The sequence below is a fragment of the Equus przewalskii genome, unplaced genomic scaffold, assembly GCF_037783145.1.
Source record: "Equus przewalskii isolate Varuska unplaced genomic scaffold, EquPr2 contig_R1855, whole genome shotgun sequence".
NCBI classification, from domain to species: Eukaryota; Metazoa; Chordata; class Mammalia; order Perissodactyla; family Equidae; genus Equus; species Equus przewalskii.
In genome coordinates, this window is record NW_027228455.1 from 4,773 (window position 1) to 31,611 (window position 26,839).

Sequence of the window (26,839 nt, forward strand, 5' to 3'; positions counted from 1 at the left end):
TTACTAGACCCAAGTATGACATTTATTCAATTTCCTTAACCAGTGCCTTCTTGTCGCTTTTAACATTTTACTCAAAGGAGATAGTGCATATAACATGAATGGCATAAAAGAAGTGGTAATTAAAAAATATATTGTTAACTCAATAAATTGATCTATAAAATAGTTTTAACTATTTTAGTTATTTATGTGTTTAAGATGTGTATTAGTTACAATTCACAATAATTCTATTCCTCTCCTAAAAATCTTTCTAATTTCTTGTAGTATAAAATTGGGCATTTTGCATATTTCAGTTTTCTTTTTTAATATAAAATAGTGTAACTAAAATGGCTTATTTTTAACTCCTCAAATATGAAATACAAATTACATATCACTAGAGTACAGCATGTTAACTTTTGAAAATACAAGTAACATTATTGTTCCCATTAGAACCCCCTACATTTTTAATGCATTAGGAATATATTTACATAGAAACAGGAGTGTACACTAGCGATCGATCAGCTGCAAATGGGCAGTGTCAAATTTCAGCCATAGGAAAACAAAGAGAGTAATAGAGACAGAAAACAGGATCAAAGGCCAAAACAGAAGAGGGGAAGCAAAAAGCATAGATATAATGAATTCCTTCACTGTGAAATTCATAAAAATAATTAAAGAACGAAAATATAATAGAAATGATAAAGACCAAACAATGTTTCCTGGCATAGATGATGAGAAACAAAAAGACCCAAAAAGACACAACTTAGGAAAAATACTTTCTAAGTTCCCTCTTTTAGAAGCGACCAATGTTAGTTGTTGCTGGAAAATCCCTGATCTCTTTAGAATTCATATTCATTGGGCTGGGGGTGGAGCGATAGGGGTGCTTTATTCAGAATTTAAAGAAAATTTGGGCACCATCACAGAATGGGTACAGTTCCTATATACTTCCAAACTATTCTTAAGAGGCCAGAGTACAAATTGTCCATTTTATATATTACCTTTGAATTGTTGTGAAGGATTTTAAACTTGTAGCATGAGCTATGAAACAAGACATGGTATTTCAGCCTTCTCAAGAAAGCAAGCCTCCTCTGGCCACTTCCACTTCTAGCCTAGATGAAATAACAGGGATCAGAATTGCCCTCCTACCTGAAACAACCAAAAAAAAGACAAAATAAATAATACAACAGTTTAGAAGACATTGGTCATCAGGCATTTGGGAAAAAGTGATCTTTGAGAGTGGGAAACGAAGAAGCATCTTTGAGTACCTACTTCATGCCAGGCACTTTCATGGATTCTTTTGCCTACGTTATTGTCTGTGATAAATGCGAAGAACGATAAAAAGGATGATATAAGTCTATATGGAATTTAATTTTATTACAGTACCAAAGGAAATATATTCTAAAAAAAAGTTTTATTTCAGTAGCTAAATTTTTTCCACGAAATATCTGAAGTCCCACTTGCTGTTTCTACTTACCCCAAGCCTCTTAATAATTTCTAGCTGTCAGAAGCATTTTCATAGTTTTCTATATATGTCAATATAAATTCAATGTCAATGTTAAGGGCAAAATCAGGCACCTTAAATTTCTAAAAATAATAACTATACTATCTGCTCTTTTTGGTGCTTTTTCATGGCAGTTGTATATAAATTTATAATAAATGTATAATAAATTTATATACAGGTTGAGTTATAAAGAATTTTGTCCTTTCACGTGTACAGCAATTGAGGATAGATTGTAAATGTGACTCATTTATTTTTGTTTTGTAAAAGACTTTATTTTTTTAGAGAAGTTTTAGGTTCACAGCAAAACTGAGTTGAAGGTATAGAAATTTCCCAAATGCTCCCTGCCTCGACATATGCATAGCTTCCCGCATTATCGACACACCCCACCAGAAAGGTACATTTGTTGCAATTAATGAACCTACATTGATACATCATTTTCACCCAAATCCATAGGTTACATTAGAGTTTACTCAGTGTTGTACATTCTATGGGTTTGGACAAATTTATAGTGACATGTACTTACCATTATAATATCATATAGAGTAGCTTTGTTTCCCTAAAAAATCCTGTGTTCCACCTAGTCATCACTCATTCCCCTCAAACTCTTGGCAGCCACTGACCTTTTTATAGTCTCTGTAGTTCTGCCCTTTCTAGGATATAATACAGTTGGAATCATACGGTATGTGACCTTTCCAGATTGACTTCTTTCACTGAGTAACATGCTGTTAAATTTCCTCCATGTCTTTACATGACTTGATAGCTCATTTCTTTTTAGATTTGAATAATAATCCATGTATGGATGTACCATAGTTTTTGTTTGTTTTTTAACCTATTGACCTACTGAAGGATATCTTAGTTGCTTCCAAGTTTTGTCACTCATGGATAAAGCCGCTCTAAACATCTATGTGCAGGTTTTGTGTGGAGGTAAGTTTTCAACTTCTTTGGGGAACTATCAACAAGTATATTGCTGGTTCATATGGTTTAGGGCATGCTTAGTTTTGTTAGAAACTGCCAAACTGTCTTCCAAAGCGGCTGTAGCATTTTGCATTCCCACCAGCCGTGAATGAGAGATTCCGGCTGCTCTGCACATTCACCAGCATTTGGTGTTGTCAGTGTTCTGGGTTTTGGCCATTCTAATAGGTGTGTGGTGACATCTCATTGTTGTTTTAACCTGCATTTCCCTGATGACATCTGATGTGGAGCATCGTTTCATCTGCTGATTTGCCATCTGTGTATCTTCTTTAGTGAGGTGTCATTTAAAGCCTTTAGGTGGTTTTTTAATTGATTTGTTTTCTTTGTGTTGAGTTTTAAGAGTTCTTTTCTGAATTTTGGATAACAGTCCTTTGTCAGGTATGTCTTTTGCCTAGTCTGAGGATTCTCTTTTTATTCTCCAGCTAGTGTCTTTTGAAGACCAGATATGTTTTGTTTTGATGAAGTCTAGCTTATCAATACTTTCCTTTGTGGATTGTGCCTTGGATGTTCTTCATAAAAAGTTATTGCTACACCCAAAGGCATCTAGATTTTCTCCCTATGTTATATTCCAGAAATCTTATAGTTTTGCATCTTACATTTAGGTCTGTGACCCATCTTGAGTTAACTTTTTGACAGGTGTAAGGTCTGTGTCTATATTTCACTTTTTTCACACAGATGTTCAGTTGTTCCAGCAATATTTGTTGAAAAAACTGTCTTGTCTCCATTGTACTGCCTCTGCTGCTTTGTCAAAAATCAGTTGATTAGGTTTTTGGAGGCCTATTTCTCAGCTGTCTATTTCCTTTCACCAATCTGCCTGTCTTTTCTTTCACCAAGACCACACTGTCTGGATTACCGTAGTTTATAGTAAGTCTTGGAGTCAGGTAGTGTGGGTCCTCCGACTTTGTTCTTTTCCTTCTGTATTGTGTTGGCCATTCTCGGTCTTTTGCCTCTCCGTATAAATTTTAGACTCAATTTGTTGATGTCCACAAAATAACTCTCTGGGATTTTGATTCTGATTACATTGAATCTATAACTAATTTGTTTTTCCTATTTATAATAACAAATTAATTTTCACATATATAATATTTCCATCATATATGTTTTCATTAATATTTGCTACTATGAAAAATGAATCCACTGTACTAAATGTTTTAGTATTATTTCTATATAGGTTTTCTGATTCTCCTGATATATTACATTATGACATAGTTGATACCATTCCAAGGTCAAGATCATACTTGCTCTGAGCTACCTGATATTTTCAGATGTGTCACATAGTATAATAATTATAAAGAACTTTACTTGCAGAATAATAAGGCAAAACTAAATGTTTAATTCATGCTATATCTTTTTTTAATTTAAATAGCTATGTAATACAATGGGAAATAACTCACATTAGATCCTGGGTAATAATAATAAAAGTAAAAATCAGTAACTGCGGATAACACCCCGCGTGACTAAGAATGTAGTCTTTATATTCACAGTCTTTTCTGCATTTGAATGTCAGCCGCAATAGTAACTAAATGTAGCATGTATTTGTGAAGACAACACATGTATTTTGCTTAGCACCAAGGCAATCCATGGCAAACATTCTATAATGGCTTGCTTTTATTGCCCTAATAGAAACATTTGTATGTGATTTGACTTTTTTCTATATAAAAATTTATCCTGAAAAATTGTTTTCTTATTACATAATTATTGAGATTTTTTCTATAGAGAGAAGGAGAAATAAAGGCCACATGAAATATTTGAGAATTCTGATAGTCTAATAAACATGACAATTCTTAAGGCATTTATTATTCTTTATTTCTTAAGAAGTCATAGGACTCTATGCATTGGCTCTGTTTTTTCATATATTAAATAAAATATTCTTTTAATAGTTTCAGTTTTGAAGTTATTTCAAAAAATCTGCTTCCAGATATAGAATTTATATTTTTATATGCCAATATTGTGCTTGGAGAAAAGTCAAAACATCTTTTATAGCATATAAACCATCTGGAAAGAGTAATAATGTGAAATGGTTTGTAAATAAATGTAAGTTTGTTTGAGAAGTTATAGCATCTTTCCTTATATGACGTCTCTGACTTTTAATTAATTTTTTTGTTGAAATATCTTTGAGTTAAATATATATGCCATTTTGCCACCTGAGAAACAAGATTAACAATATGATTATTCTAATAGTTGGTTAAATTGGTATTTACTCTTTTCATATGAATTTAAATATAGTTTAAGTATTTATTCTTTAACATTTAATAAAAATTTCAGGGGCTGGCCCCGTGGCATGGTGGTTAAGTTCATGCATTCTGCTTTGGAGGCCTGGGGTTCACAGTTTCAGATCCCAGGCATGGAACTACAAACGGCTCATCTCCGTGACAGCATCCCATGTATAAAATAGAGGAACATAGGCAAAGATGTTAGTTCAAGGACAATCTTCCTCACACACACACAAAAAACTTTAATGACAAATATTTTTTCTAACCACCTTTACCTATACAGTTCATTAAAAATTAAAAGATATCATCAGTGTTAGGGGTGTTCAAAGAGATTCAATCTGAACTTTTATTTATCTGTTTATAATACTGGTGTACTTGAAATCATGCAAATTTTTAAAAACTATAACTTTATCTATGTACTTCTAATGTGTACACAGAGTGTGATTGAAATGCTGACAAATTTATTTACAAGTACAGTAAATTATGAAGTACAACGTTTGACTCTCGCCTTTTTTCTTAGGAAGATTAGTCCTGAACTAACATCTGCTGCCAATCCTCCTCTTTTTGCTAAGGAAGACGGGCCCTGAGTTGACATCCACGCCCACCTTCCTGTACTTTATATGTGGGACGCTTGCCATAGCATGTCTTGATAAGCAGTGCATAGGTCCGTGCCTAGGATCCAAACCAGCAAACCCTGGGCTGCCAAAGCAGAACATGCAAACTTAAGTGCTGTGCCACTGGACTGGTCCCAATGTTTGGTCTCTTTTATCAGGTTTCACAACTTCATAGATTATTTTTTCTCAATTTCAATTTCACCTTTATGATATAAATAATATCATCTATTTCAGTCTTTATCGTCAAAATCTGAGGAGACGGCAGCTGTGTAAGGATTCCTAAGTCATTGTAATTGTGGGTAGAGTCAGAAAGAGCTTTAAATAAACAGTAAACAGGCATCCAAAATCTGTCTACTAGAAATAAAAACTGTATGCCCAAATACCAAATAAAAATAACCTGCTTTCTCACATCCTTTCTTTTTCCTTATCCATCATTTTATTTTTTCTCTTTATCACCTTCAAAAAACAGCAGGAAAATGTTAAATTGTCATATAATCGCCAGAAGTTTTTCCATATGCTGTGGAAATTATTTTGTTTTTGTCCTATTCTGTTGTTTACCCCATAGTCTATTTTGAATAGGTTACAAAATTTAAAATTAGCATATTAAAACATTCCTTAAAAGTATTCTGGACTGGAACACTATTGGTGTGTTTCCTTTTGTTGATGGTTGCTGTGAAGAATGTTGAACACTCTACTTTTCCAGAAAAATTCCTTTCATTTCTCTCAAATTTTCTACATGCTTTAAACATTATTTTGTTTGTTTTAAGCCACTAGCTAAAATGGTTCACATTTTTGTGGAACATGTATCATTTAATCACTAACTACTAGTCTGTTTTAAATTTAATCTCTGGAATGATGTAATTTTAATCTATGCCATTTTATTATTTTTGGTTTCTCTCTTTGATGTACAGTAGTCATTTTTCCCTGGAATCACTCGTGCTCACATGGAGTAGCAGCTAGCAGCCCGCCGCGCTGCTCAGCCCTGGGGGCCCCACGCCCCCCACACAGTCGGGCAGCCGCACGAGTGGGTGAAAGTGGCAGCCCACCGCGCTGCTCAGCCCTGGGGGCCCCACCCCCACTCAGGTGGACGACCGCCAGAGTGGGTAAAAGTTGCAGCCTGCCGCGCTGCTAAGCCCTGGGGGCCCCCCCCACTCAGCCGGCCGACCGCCAGAGTGGGTAAAAGTGGCAGCCCGCCACGCTGCTCAGCCCTGGGGGCCCCCCTCACCCCGCACTCAGGCGGCCGACCGCCAGAGTGGGTGAAAGTGGCAGCCCGCCGCGCTGCTCAGCCCTGGTGGCCGCCCCCACCCCCACTCAGCCGGACGACCGCCAGAGTCGGTGAAAGTGGCAGCCCGCCGCGCTGCTCAGCCCTGGGGGCACCCCCCACCCCCACTCAGGCGGCCGACCGCCAGAGTGGGTAAAAGTGGCAGCCCGCCACGCTGCTCAGCCCGGGGGGCCCCACCCCCACTCAGCCGGCCCACCACCAGAGTGGGTAAAAGTGGCAGCCCGACCGCGCTGCTCAGCCCTGGGGGCCAACACCCCCACTAAGCCGGCCGACCGCCAGAGTGGGTTAAAGTGGCAGCCCGCCGCGCTGCTCAGCCCTGGGGGCCCCCACTCAGGCGGCCGACCGCACAGAGTGGGTAAAAGTGGCAGCCCGCCGCGATGCTCAGCCCTGGGGGCCCCCACGCGGGCGGCCTACGGCGCAGGTGAGTAAAAGTGCCATGCCGAGTGGAACTACTATCCAATGTAAACATTTTTGACATTAGAAAGTGGTCCTAAAACCACGCGAAGAAATGTGTGCATGGTATGCTACCATTTATCCAAGAAGATTTCCTGTAAATATATGTGCCTGCATATATCAATACATTATTATACCATATTGTTTTCTAAATGAAAAGATAAGCCATAAATATTTTTAAATGATTCCATATAAGGGGAAGAAGGGATCGTGACCAGGAGGAAGGAAGAGGCTAGACTCCACTGAATATACTTTGTAGGTGTGATTTTGAAACCATGAATATAGTCTTATACAAATATAAAATGAAGTGAAATATTCAGAAAAGAAATCCCTAGAAGTCAAGAGCAAATTGAAATAAATAAACCTAGCCATCTACTGATTTGTGGCATGACCACAAAGACAGAAACTATTCCATGTGACTTTAAAATACTCATTTGACTGTACATCCTTAGTAAGACATACCCTAAGAACAGGAAGAAGATACAAAAGAAAGAACAACTTAAAGGGTATTCAACAATCGTGTTATTGACTCTATGGTTAGCGTTGTTCTTCTGAGACTTAAGATTGACGGGATCAAGTGAAATAGCTCCTGAATTTTAACCAGAAGCAGTCTGATAAACTCAGTATACGTTGTATTTTAAAAAAACGCTTTCTAGCTTTATGCACTAAAAGGTCTGGAAACAATGACACACCCATCACTAGTGAAAGCTTCTAGTGTATAGATTGTGGGCTCCAAGCACCATTTCTCATTAACTGCAACCAGGGCTCCTGGGAGAAGTGGCTGCTTCCAGGTCTGGGACAAGCAATGTAGCAGGTGAGCCTGAAAATCTTGTCGTATCCAAAGATAGGAAGCCATCAAAGATAACTCGAGTCTTGTCAAAAGGACCCAGGAGCTGACCTGACTAGGCTCCCATTAGTCAAAGATGGAGCAATTTGAGCATCAAAACTAATAACAGTGACTTGAAAGACACCAAAATATTTGTACAGTCATGCATCACTTAACGACGGGATATGTTCTGAGAAATCCATCCTTAGCCAGTGTTGCCCTTGTGTGAACATCACTGAGTGTACTTACACTAACTTAGGTGGGATAGCCTCCTTCACACCTAGGCTCTATGGTACTAATCTTTCAGGACCACCGACATATACATGGTCTGTCGTTGACCTAAACGTCATTATACCGGGCATGACTGTATTCACGAATTCACTAGGATAGATTAAAAAAAAGGCAAACAGAAAACATCCCTTTGGTGGCTCAGGATGCTAGAGAACCAACACAATCTTTGGAAAATGGGTTAATGAAAAGAGAGATTCAAGCATTTATCCTGACTTCTGTAAGAACCCTACCTTAGGGTATTCAAACAGTTGATGAGAGAAAGTCTCCTTATAGAAATGAGCCAGGTAATGAATGAAGAAGGATCCATAGAGTGAGGGCATAACCATTTTGCACCCTCTAATGAAACAACAGATCTAGGAATGGTCATTGGTGGCTACAAAGGTCTCAAAGAGAGATGGCCAGACATGGTGCCTCCTGATGAAAGTCTACAAATTTGATGTCTGAATCTAGCTGAGTCAATTTTAACAAAATGCCTGAGGAGCAGAAAAACAGATTCAAAGTCTCCATGGGGACACAGCTAGCTAACTCTGGACTGTGGGAAACTAGAGCAGTGCCACCCAACATGGCTTCACAGACCAGCATCAGCATGATTCGGGAGCTTGTTACAAACGCACATTCTCAGGCCTTAGGTTACTGTTAATTTTTTAGGGTATGGCAGTGCTTTGGTGGCTATATTTTACAAAGTCCTTTCTTTTAGTGATGTGTATTTAAATATTTGTGCATGAAATGATATCCTATTTGAGATTTGTCTCTACCTAATTTGGGGGTGGGAAGTGGGAAAAGAGGTGGGGTTATAACAGAAACAAGATGAGCCATGACTTCATAATGATAGAGGCTGGGTGCTGGGTACATGGCAATTCTTTATACTCCTCTGTTTTTTAATACTCAGCCTTTCCATAATAAGATGGATTTTAAAAGAGTCTAATTCAGACAAATAATGTGCCAAATATAACAAAATGTTAATTATTAAATAGGTTGATGGATGTATTAGGGTAGTTATTACCCTTTTCTCTCTACTTCTCCATGTGCTTGAAAATGTTTCTACTTAAAACTAAAAAGACTTTCACTGGGAAAAACTGAAGTAGATGCTCACGCTTCAAAACATGGGAGTCACTGTAGAAAAGACTGACGTACTTGCTGTAACAATTATTGATGAAAGTGTATGTGCAGACACCATATTAGACAAATTCAGATGTAATTACCTTGTTGTTAACACCAGTGTTAATCAGCAGGAAGTGAGGTCCAGGGAGCTGTCGCCCAGAGTCACAGGCTGTGCCTGCGGTCAGTCCCAAGCCGATCTCTACCTATCCTGTGATCTTCCTGGTTCTGGAACATTTACATTTCAGAATCACATCATTTTTCCGGTTTATTGTTGATCATTCCTATGACTTGGGGATGCTTTCTGTGTTCTAGGATATCAAGTGATAACATTCTGTGCTGTGTGTTTGTTACTTGATTTTTGACTTTAAAATGTGTCATTGGGTTATAACATACATTCAGAGAATTGCGTGAATATGAAGTATGCAGCTGCACAAGTGTCACTTATGTCTTGTGGACAGGTTTCTGGAACCCCTCTCCCTGGCCCAGTGGGTGAATCTCGCCCGCAAACTGCATAGGCGTTAAGTCAGTCCGATAACACCCACGCTGTGCTGCGCAGGAGCCGTGCAGGCCGTCTTCAGCCTGTGTCACACGACCTTGCGTCCCCACGTCTCATGACTGAAGACGCCAGTTGGACCTCTGCAGAGCAGGAAGAGGTGAAGGGCAGCTCGCTCTCACCCTCCCCCGCTGCATTGCTTAGAGATTGTGGGAATAGTTAACGACCCTGGTCCTCGTCTCCCTCCACACGTAGATAACGTCAGCGTCTCTGAACTTGTTTGATGTGTGACTGAAGATGCTTGTTTATGTCACCCAGATGCACCGTATCCTTTTTTGACATAGATGAAACTTGGTCACAAATTTTTTCCCTCTTCTCCTCTTCCCTGCACAGTACACTGACTGCTCACACCCTCGGAGCAGTCCCCTCAGAGCACCCTGTGGAACTGGTTCTCGGGGTCCCACTCCTCACCCCGAGTATTGAATGAACTCCATCACTAATGTCACCAGGACCTTTCACTCAGTCAACAGCATACAACCTGTGTACCACCGCCCAGGGCAGGATGTAGAATATTTCCCATGCCTCCACCCCTTGTGCCCCTCCCTTGTCACAACCCTCCTCCTGGGAAATGGCTATGCTGAGGTCTACCACCAGAGATAGAAGTAGGATCCTAGTGGGTGGTCTTTTCTGTCCTGCTCTTTCACTCATCATGATGTCTGGGAGAGTCACACTGTTGCTGCAGGTGGCAGGAGCTTATTGCTTTTTGTTGCTGTGTAGTATTCCATTGTGTAAATATACTCAAGTTACCTATCTATCCTATTTGATGGAAAGTTGAGGTTGTTTCCAGTTCTCCACTATTGTGAGTAGAATGGTGATGAACATTCCCAGGATTTAGAAAGGTACAGGGAGTGTGATGCTGGGGTAAGAATGTGCCAGGAGATAAATGGAAAAGAATACAGAGTCCACAGATAGACTCACAAACATGGGCAACTGATCTTTGTCAAAAGATCAGAGGCAATTTGATGGAGAAAAGTTAGTCTTTTAAACAAATGGTGATGGCACAATCGGGTGACCATATGGAAAAAACTTAACAAAGATGCCAACTTTTCACATGACACAAATATTCACAAAAATTGTTCATGGATGTAAACATAAACTGCGAAACTATCAAAATTCTAGAACTAGCAAAGGAGAAGATATGACCTGAGTTTTCATAATGACCTTTTATCTTCAACATTGAAAGAACGAGTCTTCAAAGAAAAATCCAGTTAAGGTGGACTTTGTTAGAATTAAAATTTTCTACTCTGTGACAATCACTGTTAAGAGAAGAAAAAGACCAACCCTAGACTGTGCGAAATCTTTGGAAGAAGCCTATCTAAGAAAGGGCTTGTATTAAAATGTACAAAGCATCATAAATTCAACAATAAGAAAACAAACATTCCAATGAAAAATGGTTAAAGATCTGAACAGACACCTCGCTAATGAAGGTGTAAGCATACAATAAGCATGCAAGAAGATGCTCAAAATCACTTATCATTAGAGAGAAGCAAGTTGAAACAAAGTGAGACGCCTCGACACACAAATAGACGAGATCAATTCATGGCTGGGGGGTAGGACGGCACAGACTCTCTGTCGTCACTGCTGCCCATGCCGAGTGGTGCAGCCACTGTGGAAGACACTTGGGCACTTTCTTACAGAGCTAAACATCATCTTAACACGTGATCCCTCAACCATCTTCCTAGGTATTTACACAATGTTTTCAAATAGAACGTCAACAAAAAAGCCAGCACACATATATAGACTGCACCTCATTTATACAGGCAGGGAACTTGAATGAACAAAGATAACCTTCCATAAATGAAAGGACACCCAAATGAGGTACATCCATGCAATGTAATGCTATCAGGTGCCAACACTGAAAGAGCTATCAAGATGAAAACACATGGAGGAATCTCAAATTCACCTTTCTAACAGAAAGAAGCATCTGCGAAGGCTGGGTAGAGTACGGTCTCATTGATATGGCATTCTGCAAACACAAAGCTATCAATTTGATACACAGATCAGCTTCCCAGAGCTGTGCAGGGCTGGGGTCGGGGGAGAGGGATGAAGAGGTCAGGAAATCCGTGGGATGCTTTAATGGCGGATACTTGCCTCTCTGCCTTTGACAAAATCCCCAGATTTTTACAGTGGAAAGAGCAAATCTTGACTTACACAAATTAGTAAAATGATTTAGGTGGGTGGATCCTTGGATGGAATGCAGATGAGACTAGAGAGTCTAACCGTATTGAGAATGGAAGAAACAAACTCACTGCAAGTGGTGGGGGAAGTGGTGCTGACCTAAGGACCTTTGGAAATGACTGGAATCTGTACAACTACAGGAAAAGACACCGAGCAAGCAGAGAGCCCTACTTGATAAAGTTCTTTCTCAACAGTTACTGGTTAATAACTGTGAGGCCCCTATGCATCTAGACCGGGATTGGAGAAAGGACTGAGTGGTCGTCAGACGGCAGGAGCCAGGGTTCCACTACTGCAGGGGCAGGCTTCGGGGAGGGCAGGGCGCGGGCTGGAGGGCTCCATGTGGCCATGCGTTCGACTGGGAAGCCGTGCTCTGAACTGACGTTGACCTTAATCTAAACATGGCTGTTTCCATATAGACACATATACAGCAGACAGTGTACACACGGTAAGGTCAGCACACCAGCCTAACTTAAGCATCCTGCCACCGAGAGGGCCAAGAAGCAAGGACACCCCGGAGCAACCAGCACACTGAGCTCACAGATGCACGTTTTTAATGCCATGGTCTCATACAAGGAGCCAGTGCTCCTTGAGGAAAAGGCTGATTCCAGGCTGAGGCTGAGAAGGCGCAAGACAATGCTGCAGAATCCTGTAGAAAAGTAAGGAGGCGTTATATCCCCAACTAAAATACACAGGCGCCATAGTTTTCCATCACATTTATGTCGTAAGAATATTTAAGCATTAAAACCAACCCGGCGGTGTAGTGGCTGAGTCAAATGCTTCATTTCGGCTGCCCAGGATTCACAGGTTCAAATCCTAGGCGCAGACTTATGCCCTGTTCATCAAGCCATGCTGTGGTAGGTGTCCCACAGACAAAAGAGAGGAAGATTGCCACACATGTGAGGGACGCTGGAGGCAGAAAGAGGCAGCGGAGCTCCGTCGGGACAAGGAGCGGTCTCATGCCCGCCAGCGTGGCTCTGAGAGTTTGAGAAAGAGGCCCCTTCAGAATCAGTGGGGGCATCAGTTGGACATTTGTTTAGTTAAGAAAATGGTCTATTCAGCTGAAACACTTCAAAATCAGAGCGATGTGCATGGAGCAAAGGTAGTTGGTGTTGGTTTCTGGCCCGTGTGCGCTCACGCCCCCATCCATTCGCTGAGTGACTGAGCTTCTCCACATGAGCCGCAGCGGCTCCTGGGCCCTTTGCACTTCAGGTTCCCCATACAATGCACAGGTTAGCATGGGATCTCTGTGCCTCCTTCCAGCTCCGTCTGCCTCATTGCTACATTCACATAAGGACACATTCCACTAGGGAACTATTGTTGCCGTCGTTAGGACACGAAAAACGCATCCTGGGCCCTCCTGAGAGGTGCTGCCGGGCCTCACATGCCTCCTGGATGCAGGGTTCAGTGTGGTTGGCATGCCCTCTGTGGGCCATGGTCACACCAAGCCCGTGCTCAGCAGCTTTTCTCACATCCCGGTCCCAGGCCACAGGGCGAGGAAGGGGCAGCAGGCCAGCAGGCCCTGGGGCCTGAACCACTCAGCAGGTCAGCACTCCCGTTTGAATCCACGCTTGGGGTGGACACCAGGGAACAAGCACCCTAGGCTCCCCTGGGCTCCTGAGGTGTTTCGGGTGCCCCTTCCCTGCCCCCTTGCTCCATACCCCATGCCCTGGGAGCCCTTCCACCCAGGACATCAGGAGGCTTAGCCCCTCCAGCCTGGCTATGGGACCCCCGAAGCCTCGTGGTCGTGTCCTCGTGGCAGGGAGCCTCTCTTTTTTCTGGAAATGAACTCCAGTCGTGCTGGCTGAGGGCTCCAGCCCTGTTTGTCTGAGGCTCCATCCGTCGCCCAGGCTGCATGCCTGCTGCTCTCTGAGATGGGGCCCCGTTTTCCTTAACGTGCCCTGTTGTTCACCACAAGCTCTCTGGGCCTCCAACTCCTGCCCGCTCCAGGCTGTGTACTGTCTGCTCCCACCCCTCACACCCCTGTTACTGGGCTCTACCTTCTGCTGGGAAGCCCACCAGTTGGCTTTGACTGGTCTGTGGACACTCAGCACTGCCCTGGCCTCTGTTCACCTCTGTTTCCATCACGGTGGACACCCAGCTCTGTGTGACAACCTCACATCCTTCCAGCCATCCTCAGCTCCCCACGAGTCCTGGTCCAGCTCCTTCTTTCACACCTCCTACCATCCAGGATGCTTTTAAACAGCCTCTGAGTACCACAGACAAGCTGCCACTCCCCCAGGCCACCTGCTCTGATGCTAGCCTAGGTCCCTGCATCTCGGCTGCTTCCAGGAGGAGGTGCCTCCTGGGCAAGGCCCTGAGTGACCACCTTAGTGTAGTCATGCTCAGAAACTCAAAACCAGGTCCTGCTTCCTGTGAGCTCGTGAAGATTCTGGAGACATGGTCGGAGAGCTGACGCTGACTTCCCAAATCTGCTCCCAGGCCATTCCAAAATGTCTGCCCCTGAGAGAAGGCCCGACTACCCAGCAGTTGTCCCCTGCAATGGGGTGGGATGGCACTCATGGCACGAGAACTGCGGGGAGCAGGGACGTCTCCCTTGGTCTGTTTCACTCTCTTGGCAAAAAGACCACAGACCAGTGAAGAGTTCTGATGATGAAACTTTGCCCAGTTCTGACTCCCACTCTCTGTGGTCAGGAGCAGCCTTGGGGGGATGCTTGTTAAGAAACAGCTAGTGAGACTACACGGCAGAACTTTGTGTCACTGAAGAACGTCGTAAAGTCTCACACCAGGACCCTTTAACTGTGTGACGCTATTCTTCTCTGGCACAAAATGTGCCCCCAATCCAACAAGATTCCAGTTACTCCTTCGTTTCTGGGCCTGATGGTGGGTGGGATAGAAGGAAATTCATGACTTCAGCCTCTAATCTGGTAGGACAATCAGGCACACACTGAGCTCTCTCTGTCTCTCACGGCCAAGGGAGGGGGACCAACTCAGAACTGACCTGGGCCCTGGTCACATCGAGGACAACAGGTTCCCTGCGTCAAGATGGAGTCCCTGGCTAAGCCATCTGTCTGAGGGGGCAGAGATGCGGTGGGCAGGCATTCTAGGTGCGGGCAAGAAGAGCGGAGGTGAGGGAGCAAGAGAGCCCAGGCATGTTTGAGGAGGACAGGCCAGATGGTGTGGGTGACAACGGCCAATTACTCCTCCTTTCTGTGCTTCCTCTACGTTATTAAAAACCTGGGATATTACCCACAACACTCCAAATTATTCTGAGGGCAAAATGAGTGGATACGCACAAAGACTCTTAACCTAGACCTCTTGCCTTCCCCGGCCCTGCTCAGCCCTGGGTCCTGGCGCTTCTCTTGCTCTTGGAGGTAAAGGATGGTCTGCCGTGTAGCCAGTCACGTTCTTGGATGGCTGTGCCCTGTCAGGGAGGCCATGGGCAACCAGGATGTGTGCTCCGTCCCTGCCGCAGCCTGAAGGCCACGCTGGCAGAGGCCAGGCCCCCTGTGTGTCTGAGGGCCACTGGCAGCCTCCATCCAGAGGGGAGAGCTCTGAACCGCTAAACAAGTCATCTGGGTCTTGCTGTGACTGGGTGTTTCCGTGGGAGCACGTTCACAATACTCGGCGGTGACCCCTGAGCTGCTGATCACCGGGTGGGGACTCTGGGTGAACTCAGCGCAGTGGCTCTTGTCCACCCATACTGCCAGCCCTTCAGGATTTAAACAGGCAAGGCCGTGTCCATGGATGCCCAGAGATCATAGTTGGGTGGCATTCCCCTGGAGGACATCCCTACACCTGCCCCTCTCAGCCTCAGCTTTCAAAGCCCCCAACAGAAATGGCTCACACAGCCCAGGAGGTAACCACAGCACAAGACTGCGGATAAGAGCACAGCCATCCCAGGGGCAAAGGTCTATGGGCTCGGGCCCAGCCAGAACGTAGGACAAGTCAGGAATAACATGACTCAGGGTGTGACGGACGGATCTCCTAGACCAAGGACGTCAGCACCACACAGACCCGGAAGTCACCTTGGTCAGCAAGGGACCGAGTGGGGGTTTCGTCTGGCCAGGTACATGGACCCTTATCCCGCCTGTCAGAACCCATCCTGGTCCATCAGGCCAGCCAGGGAGGAGTGGCTGTGAGGCACCTGAGGGAGGGTGGGGCCTTGAGGGGACTTCTGACTTGACAAGAGTGAAGAAGGAAGTGCAGGGGCTGGGGTCCTGGGTCACAGGGAGCAGGAGGGTGTCGGGAACGGGGCCCAGCTGGAGCCTGGACGGCTGCACCACAAGTGTTCCCCTGGAGAGGAGACGAGCAGGGAGAGGACTTCGGAGCTGGGGACAAGTTCCCAGCAGGATTCCAGGCCAGGGAAAGGGTGAGCATGGAGCCCCAGGGGGACACTGAGGAGGGGAGGTCCTGCCTGCCCAAAGTCCCTGCACAAATGACCTTCCCCTGGCCTTGTCCTCTCCACACGCACGGTTTGATCTCCTTACGTGTTTTCCCCACTTAGAGCTGATGCGTTTCCAGAGGCTGAACTAGAAAACTACAAGTTCCCAACATGGGGTCCAGAGACACGTCCACAAGAGACGCAGGAAATGTTTCCTCTCCCTCCAGAGTGTGGACGGGCAGCCCCTCTCCTGGGGCACAGAGTGGGCCTGGCAAGTGGTGGCTTTAGGGCCCCCCACATTTCCGTGGTGGATGCTCGGCCTGAGAAAACACCTCGACCTCCCATCTCAGGGGTCTGAGGGGCTGTCTCTGCTCCTGGCCCAGCTTCACGATGCTGACACGGACCTGTCCTCTGAGGAGGGGCACTTGGGGGTCTCCTTCAGCAGCCAGGGAGGGGCTGCACCTTCCCCCCTCTCCCACACACAATAATCGGATGACTGCAAAATGTCTTACTCCAGTGAGGAATCTGAGAGTCTGGACAGCGTTTAAATTAGCACAGAATGTGAAAGAACCACCACTCCCAGGCTCTAAGAGAAACAGGACTTTAATACAACAGTCTGCAAATCTGGCATGAACTATTTACAAGCAGTGATTCTCACCCCTACAGAGATGGAAATTGGCCTCAGGAAGGGGTGGCAGGCGGTGGGGCCCTTGCACCCTGAGTGCCCCAGCTGGGCCCCTGCTGCTAAGGAAGAGGTCATACGACAACGGGACGCTCACTCTCTCCTCAGCTTCATGATGGCCATGCTCTCTGGGCCTGGAGAGATTTGCTGGCCAACTAGCACCGGGGCTCCAGCTGGCAGGACAGGCTGTAGCTACAGGATAGAGTGGCACCTGTGAGCCTCCCACAATCCACAGCCCTGGTGTCCTTCCCGGCATCTGCCCAGCAGCTGGAGCCCAGCTTCCCCAGCCATCGCCATGCGACAGGTCAGGGCTGACAAGGGAGTCATGGACTCAGGCTCTCCGGACTGGCCAGCAGGGAGAGTGCACCTGTTCCTCCCCATGTCCTGTCCAGCCTCACCTCTCGTCCTCACTGAGCTGCTCCATGTCCCAGAACCAGGCCCTGAATCGCTCCTGGGGCTCTAGGTTGTAATTCTCTGCAGCCTCCTGGAGCTGCACGATCTCCATCATCACTTTGTGCTCCTGGCACCAGAGGGAGGAGAGGATGCAGACAGAGCCTGCTGGGGATGCTGCAGGGTCTTCAGGGGGTGAGGAGTGGGGCAAGGGGCTGGTCCTGGGTCCTTGCTCACATGGGACCCTCCTTCCCTCCAATTCCACGCAGGACCTACCTGTTCTCAGAGATGGGTAGAAGCCCCTCCCGCAGGAAGTTTTGCTTGATGCCCACCGCTGCCCCCACCCCCCCACTGGATGGGTCTCCTGATTCTCTGTCATCCAACACTCTCAATAAATGTAAGATGCAGCGGGCGGTGCCCAGGAGAGTTCCGCCCAGGGGCGTCTCTGGTTTCCACGCCCCTCTCCTCCCTGACATGGAAGGCCACAGCTGCTCACCTTTTTCTTTTTCTCGTGGTTGATCTCATTGCCCTGGAAGGCAGACAGCAAAAGTCCATCAGAACGAGCCCCCTAGCTATGACCAGCCCCCGTGCACACCCCTTCTCATGGTGCCCAGCTCCAGGTCCAGGAGGGGGCTGGGCCTGACAGAAAACAGGACTTGGACCCAGGCCAGGCTCTGGGCTCCAGAGAAGGGAGGACATGGGGGCCGACACTCAAAGACCCTGTAGCCCAAGCCCCTCTGATGACGGACAGGGAGGCTGAGTCCTCAGGCAGGAAGGGACAGCTCCAGCAGTGTGCTGCCTGACTTGGAGGCTGACTTCTCTCTCGCCTCCAACAAAGCCCATGCGGCTCTGCAGGCGGGCAGCTCTGCTGCTTCGCCAGCCTGGGGACCCGGGACGGGCTCCACGTGGAGCCTTCGTTCCCTCATCCCTAAGAGGGGCACACTGTCCCAGCCCACAGGGGAGCCTGGGAGGCTGTCATGACAGGAAGTTACCACATTCTGACCACTCAGGTCTTGGTACTGGGACTGTGTCTTCCCAAGTCCCAACCTGGTCATCCCCTTCTGGCCCCCGGCCTCACTCACATTTACGTAATCCTCCATGGCAGTGTCCAGCATGATCAGGTCAGTTAGCATGGTGCCCAGGAAGGGGACGATGCCCTGTGCCATTGGGATTAGATGGGATGAGGCCCTGGTCTCAGGTGTCCCCATGACCCTCCCCTGAAAACTCCTCATGCTCAGCCTCCTGGCCCAGCCCAGGGTCCCCACACGGAGCAGCCTCAAATCCTTTATAGCCGGCCCTCAATCCCCACCCCTCACCCTCCAAGAACACCAGACTCCTCCTGGTCACCTCCCAGGGCCTGCTTTTGGCTGGTCACAGGGCCTTTAATCCTTGGCCCCTCCACTCTCCCGACCCACCCTGCTGCAGCTCCCCAGGCCCTCCTCCTGGTCACTTCTAAGGGCGGGTGTCAGGCTCTGCGGCAACAGGAGGAGGGCTGCAGGAGGAAGGCCCCCTCTCTGGATTGGAGCCCCCAGCTGGGAGGGCAGAGTCCCCTCCTCTGACCTTGGAGCCCCTCCCCACAGGCGCACTCACCTTCTGCTGCTGCCTCTTCCGGCCTCTCTGCAGGGTCCTCAGCAGGGTGGCAAACTTGGAGGGCTGCTTCTGCCAGGACTGAGGACAGGGTCAAGGAGGCCATCCTCCCCTCACCCCACTTCTCCTCAGCCCCTCTGACCTCAGCCCTGGACGTCTGAACCAAGTCAGCTGGTACCCATGCTACTCCATCCTCCAGCACACTCTGATTCTAGAACAATCCTAGCTCCAACACTCTCGCTGTGTGACCTTGGGCCGAACGCCTGTCCTCCTTGAGTCAGCCTCCTCATCTGGAAAGTGTGACAACTCCCCCTACCTCGCAGGGTCTCCTGAGGACTCAGCGTCAGTGACGGTCTACATGGTTCTGGCTCTCACCCCACCCGGCGTGAAAGGGTGGGGCGGGGCTGAGAGGACACTTCGGTTTCTCTTTCATGTGAAGCCTATGAGGTCCACTCAGGAAAGATCCACCGAGCACCACCAGTTTCCTGGACACTTCCCATAAGCCACCTGGGCACCAGTTACTGCTGACTAGGACCCAGGTGAGTGTTCCTGACAGGGACAGACTAGCAGGGACCGTGGTAGGGCCAGTGGGGAGTCACACATGCACAAACATCTGTCATGCTCCAGCCATTCAGACTCAAGGCTGGGCAGCCCATTTGTCCACCTGGCCTGGGGGAATGCCTGGCAGTGCCCATCCCGAGGGCAGGCAGGGTGCCCTCCTCGTGGAGAAGTGGTGAAGACAGAAGGAGCAGTGGGGGCCTGGCTTCCTAAAGACACACTGAGCTGGTTCAGGGAAGAAACATACGCCCGTCCACCCCATCCACGCAACAGCCTGGAAGAATCTAAGTGCTGACAGCGTGGACCAAAATGGAAGGCAGCCCCTGCTCAACCGGCCAGCTCAGCATCCCCTCCGGGATCAGCCCAGACACCCCCACTTCCTGCCATGACCGGGGCTTCCCACCCCACAAACACCTCCCCCACCTGCCCATGGACCAAACATACCCCATCTTCCTGTTCATCCAGGGAAGACTGGAATTGTACACAGAAACTTCAAGTGAGAAATGACCGTCCACATCCTGCCCCGTCCCCCTTCCCCACACCCCGCCTCTCCCTCCACATGCCAGCCTCCACTCTACCTTGATGAGCAGCTCCCAGCTAAGGGAGTTGTCCTCATCACAGAGCTTTTTAAATTTTCGGCAGCTCTTCCTGAGGGGGGAAAGGAGGAAGGAGAAACTCAGGAACAATGGGGCAGGGGGCATAAGTGCAAGTCCCTTCTCGATGAGAATCTGGAAAATCCAAACTGCCTGAATGAGGATTTTCGTGGGGGTCCTCTGAGCACTGACGTCACCATGGGACTGCAGAGGGGGCTCTCATGTTGGTCACCTGGGGCTGCCACTCCCTTTTCTATGCAGCAGCTGTATTTTGACCAGTTTGGTTTTCCACTGGGCACAGAGTTCTGTTGCTGTATGGCAAACACTTGAAAATCTCCACTTTGGTTCAACCTACTATGTGACATCCAGGGAACCTGATTCCTGAAGCAGAACTGGGGGCCTAAGTTGCCAGTGAGGATCAGGGACACTGCACACCCACCCAGGCCCTGTGCCCAGGGCTTACTGCCACCCAGGAAGCTCCAGCCGACGAGAGGGCAATGGCAGACACGTGGGAGCTCCCTCCTCCCCCTGGTCCTCCTGCGGAGAGGCCTCCCCACCTGGACACCTTCCCCCAGGTCTTCTTCAGTCTGTGTATGGGCACGCTCTGCAGAGCCGAGAGGACTGCGTGCAGGGAGGAGATGTTCCTCAAGGCTCGGCACTCCTGAGGAGGGAGAGGAGGAGCTGGGAGGGGGAGCAGGAGCCCTGTCTGCTCTGGCTTCAGTCCCCCTCCCTTCCACTCTCCCCTCCTGAGTGGGACAGATGGCCAGGGCGCCAGGGTGGGCACAGGTGGACCAAAGAGTAACACTTCCAGGAGGAGGAATTTCGCTCAAAGTAGGAAGGAGCCAGGGAGGAAGTGAGCATCCCACCACTGGGACATGCGAGTCAAGGTCAGTGTGCCCTTGACAGGAAGGACCTAGCGACTGTGCAGGGGCTTAGAGTGCAGCCTTCAGTCCTGAGAGCTGATCAAGGAGAAGGGGCAGTTCCACGGCTCTGGAGAGGGTCTCCCCCCGCATACCCTGGCCACCTCGATCCACCGCTCCAGAACCTTGGCCCTGCCCCGGGCCGTCACGTTTGGGTCCCCAAGGCAGGACGTCATGACACACTTTACTACTCTGTTGAACTGCACCACTGTGGCCCAGACGGTGGGTGCCACGTTCTCATGTCCGGGCCGGTTTCTTTTGCCCCAGGTGGAGCCCAGACACTCAGAGGGCTCGACGTTCTTGAACACTTCCTGGGGAGGAGGGGGAGTGTCACTCAGCCCTGCCACAGCCCAGCTGAGTGTCCAAGCAGGAGTCACCGGTCTAAGGAGGGGCTCAGGAAGCTGAGGATGTGTTCTCAGCGTGGTGGGAGCCCCTCGCTTTCATTGTTCTTCCACTGAGAGCACCCAGCACAGGAGGACCCGGGACTCCAGACTGGTGGGGAAAGGACAGGAGCATTTACACACAGCCCACCCCCACAAACTGCAAGCTCCAGAGGGCTGCTCCGCTTGGCTCCTCCCAAGGGGGCATCTCCCTGCATCCTGAGCATCCTTGGTCCCAGGCCCCATTCCGCTGCACATTCCCCTGTGCCAGCTACACCCACGGGCTTTGTCAGGTTGTCTCCCTTTTAGTGAAGTACACGTCTGGTGCATCACAAATGCTGAGGCTGCTGAGCATCCCGAGCAGATGGCTGGACCGCCTGAGTTCCTGGCTGCACACAGTGAGTTCTCCTCCCCGACCTCTCGGGCCAGGCCCCACCAGGCTTCCTCTGTGTTCTACTTCACTCCATGTGCTCAGCCCCTCTGTCCAGCAGGGCCTCTTGGTCCCCATCTCTACAGTGTGAGGGTGGAACACGAAGGCTGGGGAGTTGCCCAGATCCCATGGTTGGGAAGTGGTGGAGCTGGGATTGGGACCCAGGTCACAGGAGCCGCCACAGGGAAAAGCAGGTCTGGGCCAGCTGATGGCATAGGGGTGGCCTGCCCCACCCCGCCCTGAGAGCCCGGGTGCTCACCGCGTCAATGGCCGTCAGCTGTTCTGCCACGTCCCTTGGGGAGAAGGCCATGAGGCTAGGCTTCCCATCGGGCTGCTTCTTCCCGGTCACTCGACAGGGGTGGGAAGCCTCTGGAACCGGAGCTGAGTCTGCGGCTGTTACTGGAGCCTGAGGTGGAAATCCCAGCAGACCCCTTGGTCCCGTTGAGTCCAGTTCAGGACCTGGCACTTGGGCTGGGGCTGCTGATGGCACTCGCTCGGGGTCTGGAGCAGCTGAGGGCGCTGCTGCCGGTTCCAGCGCTAGAAGTGATGGCAGAAATAGAACTGGAGTTCCGTCCAGCTCCAGATGTGGCCCCTTTTCTGCCTCTGCACCTGGCAGAAGTGCTGGAGCTGGGGCAGGAGCTGGAGAAAGAGAAAGGGTCAGCTACATAAGTTGCTTTCCATGTGCCTTTCCCCAAACAGGAAAGATCCCACTGTCTTTAAATGAATCCCCAGTCGTGACCCACCCACTGGGGTAGTCTTCCAAGCCTACGGTCTCCCTTACCCTCTGTCTCCAACTCAGTGGCCTGGAAAAGGTCCACCTGGATGAGAAGAGGGGTGGCCTGGTGCTTCAGGACTGAGCCAGGCAAGAGGTCCTGGAGATACGCCAACGTCAGGTTGATCCTGGAGTGGCGCAGCATCTGCCACATATCCTGGGAGTTCTCCTGAGGCCGGGGGCCCCAGATGGGAGAGAGGGCACTGGGGAGAGGCATGTGTGAAGAGAGTCACAGGCCTGGCCTGCTGTTCCACACTGTGTTCCCACAGCACCTTCTCTGTGCCTGAGCCCCAGAGGGTGGACCAGCCACTCCAATCCCTGGGTGGCTGTCCTTGCACTGGAAGGCCTGGTCATCAGCCAATCTAACAGAGAGCCTGTGTGAGTCTGGTCTTCCACCTGACACTCTTTTCCCAAAGGGCCTGGACATAGCCTGCCCCATCCTCCACGCTCGAGCATCAGGACTGAGGTTGGAGGCAGATTTGTGACCAGGCTGCTCACCACCTACTGTTCTGGGCCCCAGTGGCGGTGCTTAGGAGAGGTGCATGTGCAGAGGGCAGGGAGAGGGAGAGGGAACTGTGGAAGCGAGGAGTCTCTCAGTGGCCGACTCAGCCCAGCCTCTCCTCTGCTTCCCATGGCGGGACTGGCACCCCATGAACAGGTCTCTTTGATTCATTTCCTCCTGTAGGGAAGACCGCAGACCTCAGGCCTCCCACAGAAACCCCAAGAGGTGTGAGATCCAGGGTCTGCCAGTCCATCCATAGCCACAGTCCCCATGGTCTCCTAGCCCCTTCTGTGGACACAGGAGGCCCTCCCTCTGGACCCAACACCACTCATGGTCTTAGTTGGTCCTTGAAGTCTGTCATCGTGGTCTGACTATGAGAGGATGCGTCCATATCTAGAGGAGGCCAAGAGGGTGTGACATCTAACGTCCTCTGGGCATGAATACTCACGATGCCCAGAAGTGAGCTTCTAGCTCTCAGGCTAGAATTGAGCCCCAGGGATAGTGTCTGCTTCCTTCATTGGACATCCTTAGTGTGTAGGAAAGGGTATGAATGTAGTAGGAGCTTAACATATAGTATTGAATGAATGAACCCCATCCAGAGCCTTCCCAGAATTCTGAGTGGGCCTGCGTCTCCTCTGCTGCCCACAGAGACCACTGCTCTGGCCGCACCGAAGACAAGGACCAGGATCAGCTAGATGGACTCGCTAAATTGTCTTGCCAATAGGAAAACAGTTTGCTTTCATGTACTTTTCCACACTCAGGAAGGCCACAGGCCAGCGAGGGGAGAGGCAGGGAGTCTCCTCACTGGGGACGGAAGCTGTAAGCGTGAGGACACGCAGCATGAGCAGCAGCCCCTTCTGTGGAGTCCGGCACCAGGCAAGCGTCTGCCGTGCTTTCTCCCGTGATTTCCTTCAGTGACCCTGTGAGGTTTACCCTCTTACCACCCCACTATTCGGATGAGCAAGGTGACGCTCAGAGAGGTGTGGGGACGTTCCCAAGGCACACGTTTATTAGGTAGGAGACTCCCTGCTGTGCTGTGGAGGGGTGGGCACTCACCTCTGGAGCAGCTGGTCCAGGACCTGTGGGGTCGGGTAGAAGGCCTGGTACACACACGGGAAGGTGGTGACGGAGATGGATCTGCCGTGGAAAGATGGTTGCAGGCAGCCTACCACCTTCTGCACTGCGCCTGCCTTGAGGGTCAGCATCGTGCGGGCCTCAGCCACGGACAGGGTGGGTTCCTTGGCATACCACGTGGACAAGGAGGGACACAGAGTCAGTGGAATCACCATGAACCACCAGGAGCATCAGGGTCTGGAGCTCAGACCAGAACCTCCCAGCACCTCAGGAAGTTGTGCAAGAGGGACGAGAGCCCGCCTTGAAAATGGTTTTGGACTTAAAAGTACAATTTGATTTTTAGGGGAATGACAAACACTCAGTACCTTCAAGGCATTCTGTGACCTGAGGAACAATCGCACCGCTGTGCATTAAGAGCCTGAGGTAAGAGCATTATCCCAGGGAGTCATCAATGAACATCCCCACCACAGACAGGAGCAAAGAGATGATTAGTGACCTTCCGCCAATCTGCGGTTCTATGTCATGGCAGACCTGGAAAACTTAGAGTCTATTCGGACACGCTTAAAATGTGCCCTGCAGTGTTGGCTCAAATGGCAACAGAATTGGGTCATGTCAAGGTCCAACAGCATCGAAAGGCTGAATCACTGTGCAAAATGTCCTCCTCTGTGGAATATGATGAAGTCACTTAAGGCCTCAGCTCCTGACCTGAGCGGCCTACAATGAGTTGCCGTGTTCTGTGCAATGACAAGTAGCAGAGAAATGTATAGGATCCTGTAATCCCACCGCCATCCTCTTTATGTGTAAATCAGCCTAGCAAGTGTGATGATTCGTGAGGCTTGGAGCAGGTCTGCAAGGACAGTGGCCTGAGTGCTACAGCTTCCCAGCCGGGAAGTTACATCAATCAAAACAGGAGCAAAATGCTAAGGTCCTCATGGCCTCGTGAAAAGTGATAACAACATTAAACATTTCCTCTATGATTCCAAGAAACGTGAAGAGTGTCTTTCCACCCTACCCCACAGCTGGCTCGGGAGGAGAGGAGGCCCAGACTCCTTCAGGAGCAAGGCCGTAGGACACTCCGTTGGGAAAGCCCTGTGAGGGCCCCAGGGGTGTGCTCAGATTCAGACCTGGGTTCCAGGCCCACGCTGAACATCTTGGGGGGGTGGGGGTAAAGACCTTCTGCTCCTGCTCTCACCTCAGACCGGCACAGGATGCTGCTGGTGGCCTGCTGCTCCTGCCCCTTGACTAGGGAGGGAGAGAAGTCGAACCCAACACATAACTCTTCAAACATCTCCTGAGTGGAGTTCTGGAAAGACAATGCCCGGCAGACGGGCCAGGAGGCATCAGGAGCCTGCTGGACATCGCCATAGGGGGACACCCCCATGAGAATTTCTGTTCCCTAGTTCAGGCACACAGGGACATCTGCACAGACATCTGACCAGGGAGGGAACTAGATGAAACTTCTAAGGCTCGGGATTAACACAAGGGCAGAGGAGCTTGATCCCCAGCACCCACCTGCTCAGCTTGCCAGCCTGGGGTATGAATATCACAGACTCACCAGTTTTACAGCACGTAACAAACTGCTCTGATTCGAAGTGTTTTGTGAGATGACAAGGTGCAGAGAAATGTATAGAATCCTGTAATCCACGCCCATGCTCTTTGTGTGTAATCAGCCTAGCAAGTGTGATGATTTGTGAGGCTTGGAGCAGGTCTGCAAGGACAGTGGCGCTGAGTGCTACAGCTTCCCAGCCGGGAAGTTACATCAATCAAAACAGGAGCAAAATGCTAAGGTCCTCATGGCCTCGTGAGAAGTGACAACAACAGTAAACCTTTCCTCTACGATTCCAAGAAACATGTGGAGAGTGTCTTTCCACCCGAGCCCTCAGCTGGCTGGGGAGGAGAGGAGGCCCAGACTCCTTTGGGAGTAAGGCCGTAGGACACTCAGTGGGAAAGCCCTGTGAGGGCACCAGGGGTGTGCTCAGATTCGGACCTGGGTTCCAGGCCCAACCTGAACATCTTGGGGTGGTGGGCGGGGAGACCCTCTGCTCCTGCTCTCACCTCAGACCGGCACAGGATGCTGCTGGCGGCCTGCTGCTCCTGCCCCTTGACTAGGGAGGGAGAGAAGTCGAACCCATCATGTAGCTCTTCAAAGATCTCCTGCGTGGAGTTCTGGAAAGACAGTGCCCGGCAGATGGGCCAGGAGGCATCAGGGGCCTGCCTGCACATCGCCACAGGGGGACACCCCCATGAGGAATTCTGTTCCCTAATTCAGGCACAGAGGGACGTCTGCACAGACATCTGACCAGGGAGGGAACTAGATGAAACTTCTACGGCTCAGGATTAACACAAGGGCAGAGGAGCTTGATCCCAGCACCCAGCTGCTCAGGCTGCCAGCCAAGCCCCGGGGTATCAATATGACAGACTCACCTGGCTGACAGCACATAACACTCTCCTCCTGCCCAGGAGGGACCCACTCCTCACCTGCTGCCTTCCCGCACAGCGCCCACGCGTACACACACACACCGACACTCACACACAAACCCTCACACAAGGTGCAAGGGCTATGGGGCTGCTCAGGTGGGATCCGAGTTGTGTCCTGCCCTACAGTGGGCTGCCCTGGGCTGCCCCACATTACCTTTGGGTACCTCCTGCCAA

General features: G+C 49.3%; 1 protein-coding gene and 1 long non-coding RNA gene across 45 annotated transcripts; one reads left to right on the top strand and one right to left on the bottom strand.

The window, feature by feature from the left end:
* The first annotated feature begins 9,682 nt into the window (after window positions 1-9,682).
* On the top strand, window positions 9,683-17,778 carry LOC139081377 (uncharacterized). Its single transcript, XR_011536451.1, has 2 exons — window positions 9,683-15,984; window positions 16,423-17,778. It is a non-coding gene; the product is annotated as an uncharacterized lncRNA (long non-coding RNA).
* On the bottom strand, window positions 16,885-26,833 carry LOC103544312 (ral guanine nucleotide dissociation stimulator-like). 44 transcript variants are annotated; one of them, XM_070606918.1, is made up of 15 exons: window positions 26,820-26,833; window positions 26,243-26,353; window positions 25,380-25,490; window positions 24,170-24,351; window positions 22,621-22,814; window positions 22,099-22,376; window positions 21,125-21,340; window positions 20,667-20,770; window positions 20,095-20,164; window positions 19,961-19,987; window positions 18,962-19,030; window positions 18,454-18,528; window positions 17,868-17,900; window positions 17,380-17,501; window positions 16,885-17,173 (listed from the first exon to the last, which is right to left on the bottom strand). In XM_070606918.1, the coding sequence occupies exons 3-15, from the start codon at window positions 25,473-25,475 to the stop codon at window positions 17,137-17,139; spliced, it is 1,503 nt and encodes a 500-aa protein (XP_070463019.1). In that variant the 5' UTR covers window positions 25,476-25,490; window positions 26,243-26,353; window positions 26,820-26,833; the 3' UTR covers window positions 16,885-17,136. The 44 variants fall into 44 exon arrangements, 38 of the variants coding, with proteins under 38 accessions (XP_070463019.1, XP_070463018.1, XP_070463010.1 ...); XM_070606917.1 differs by having other exon boundaries at window positions 18,962-19,039; XM_070606909.1 differs by having other exon boundaries at window positions 22,099-22,478.
* Window positions 26,834-26,839: the final 6 nt, after the last annotated feature.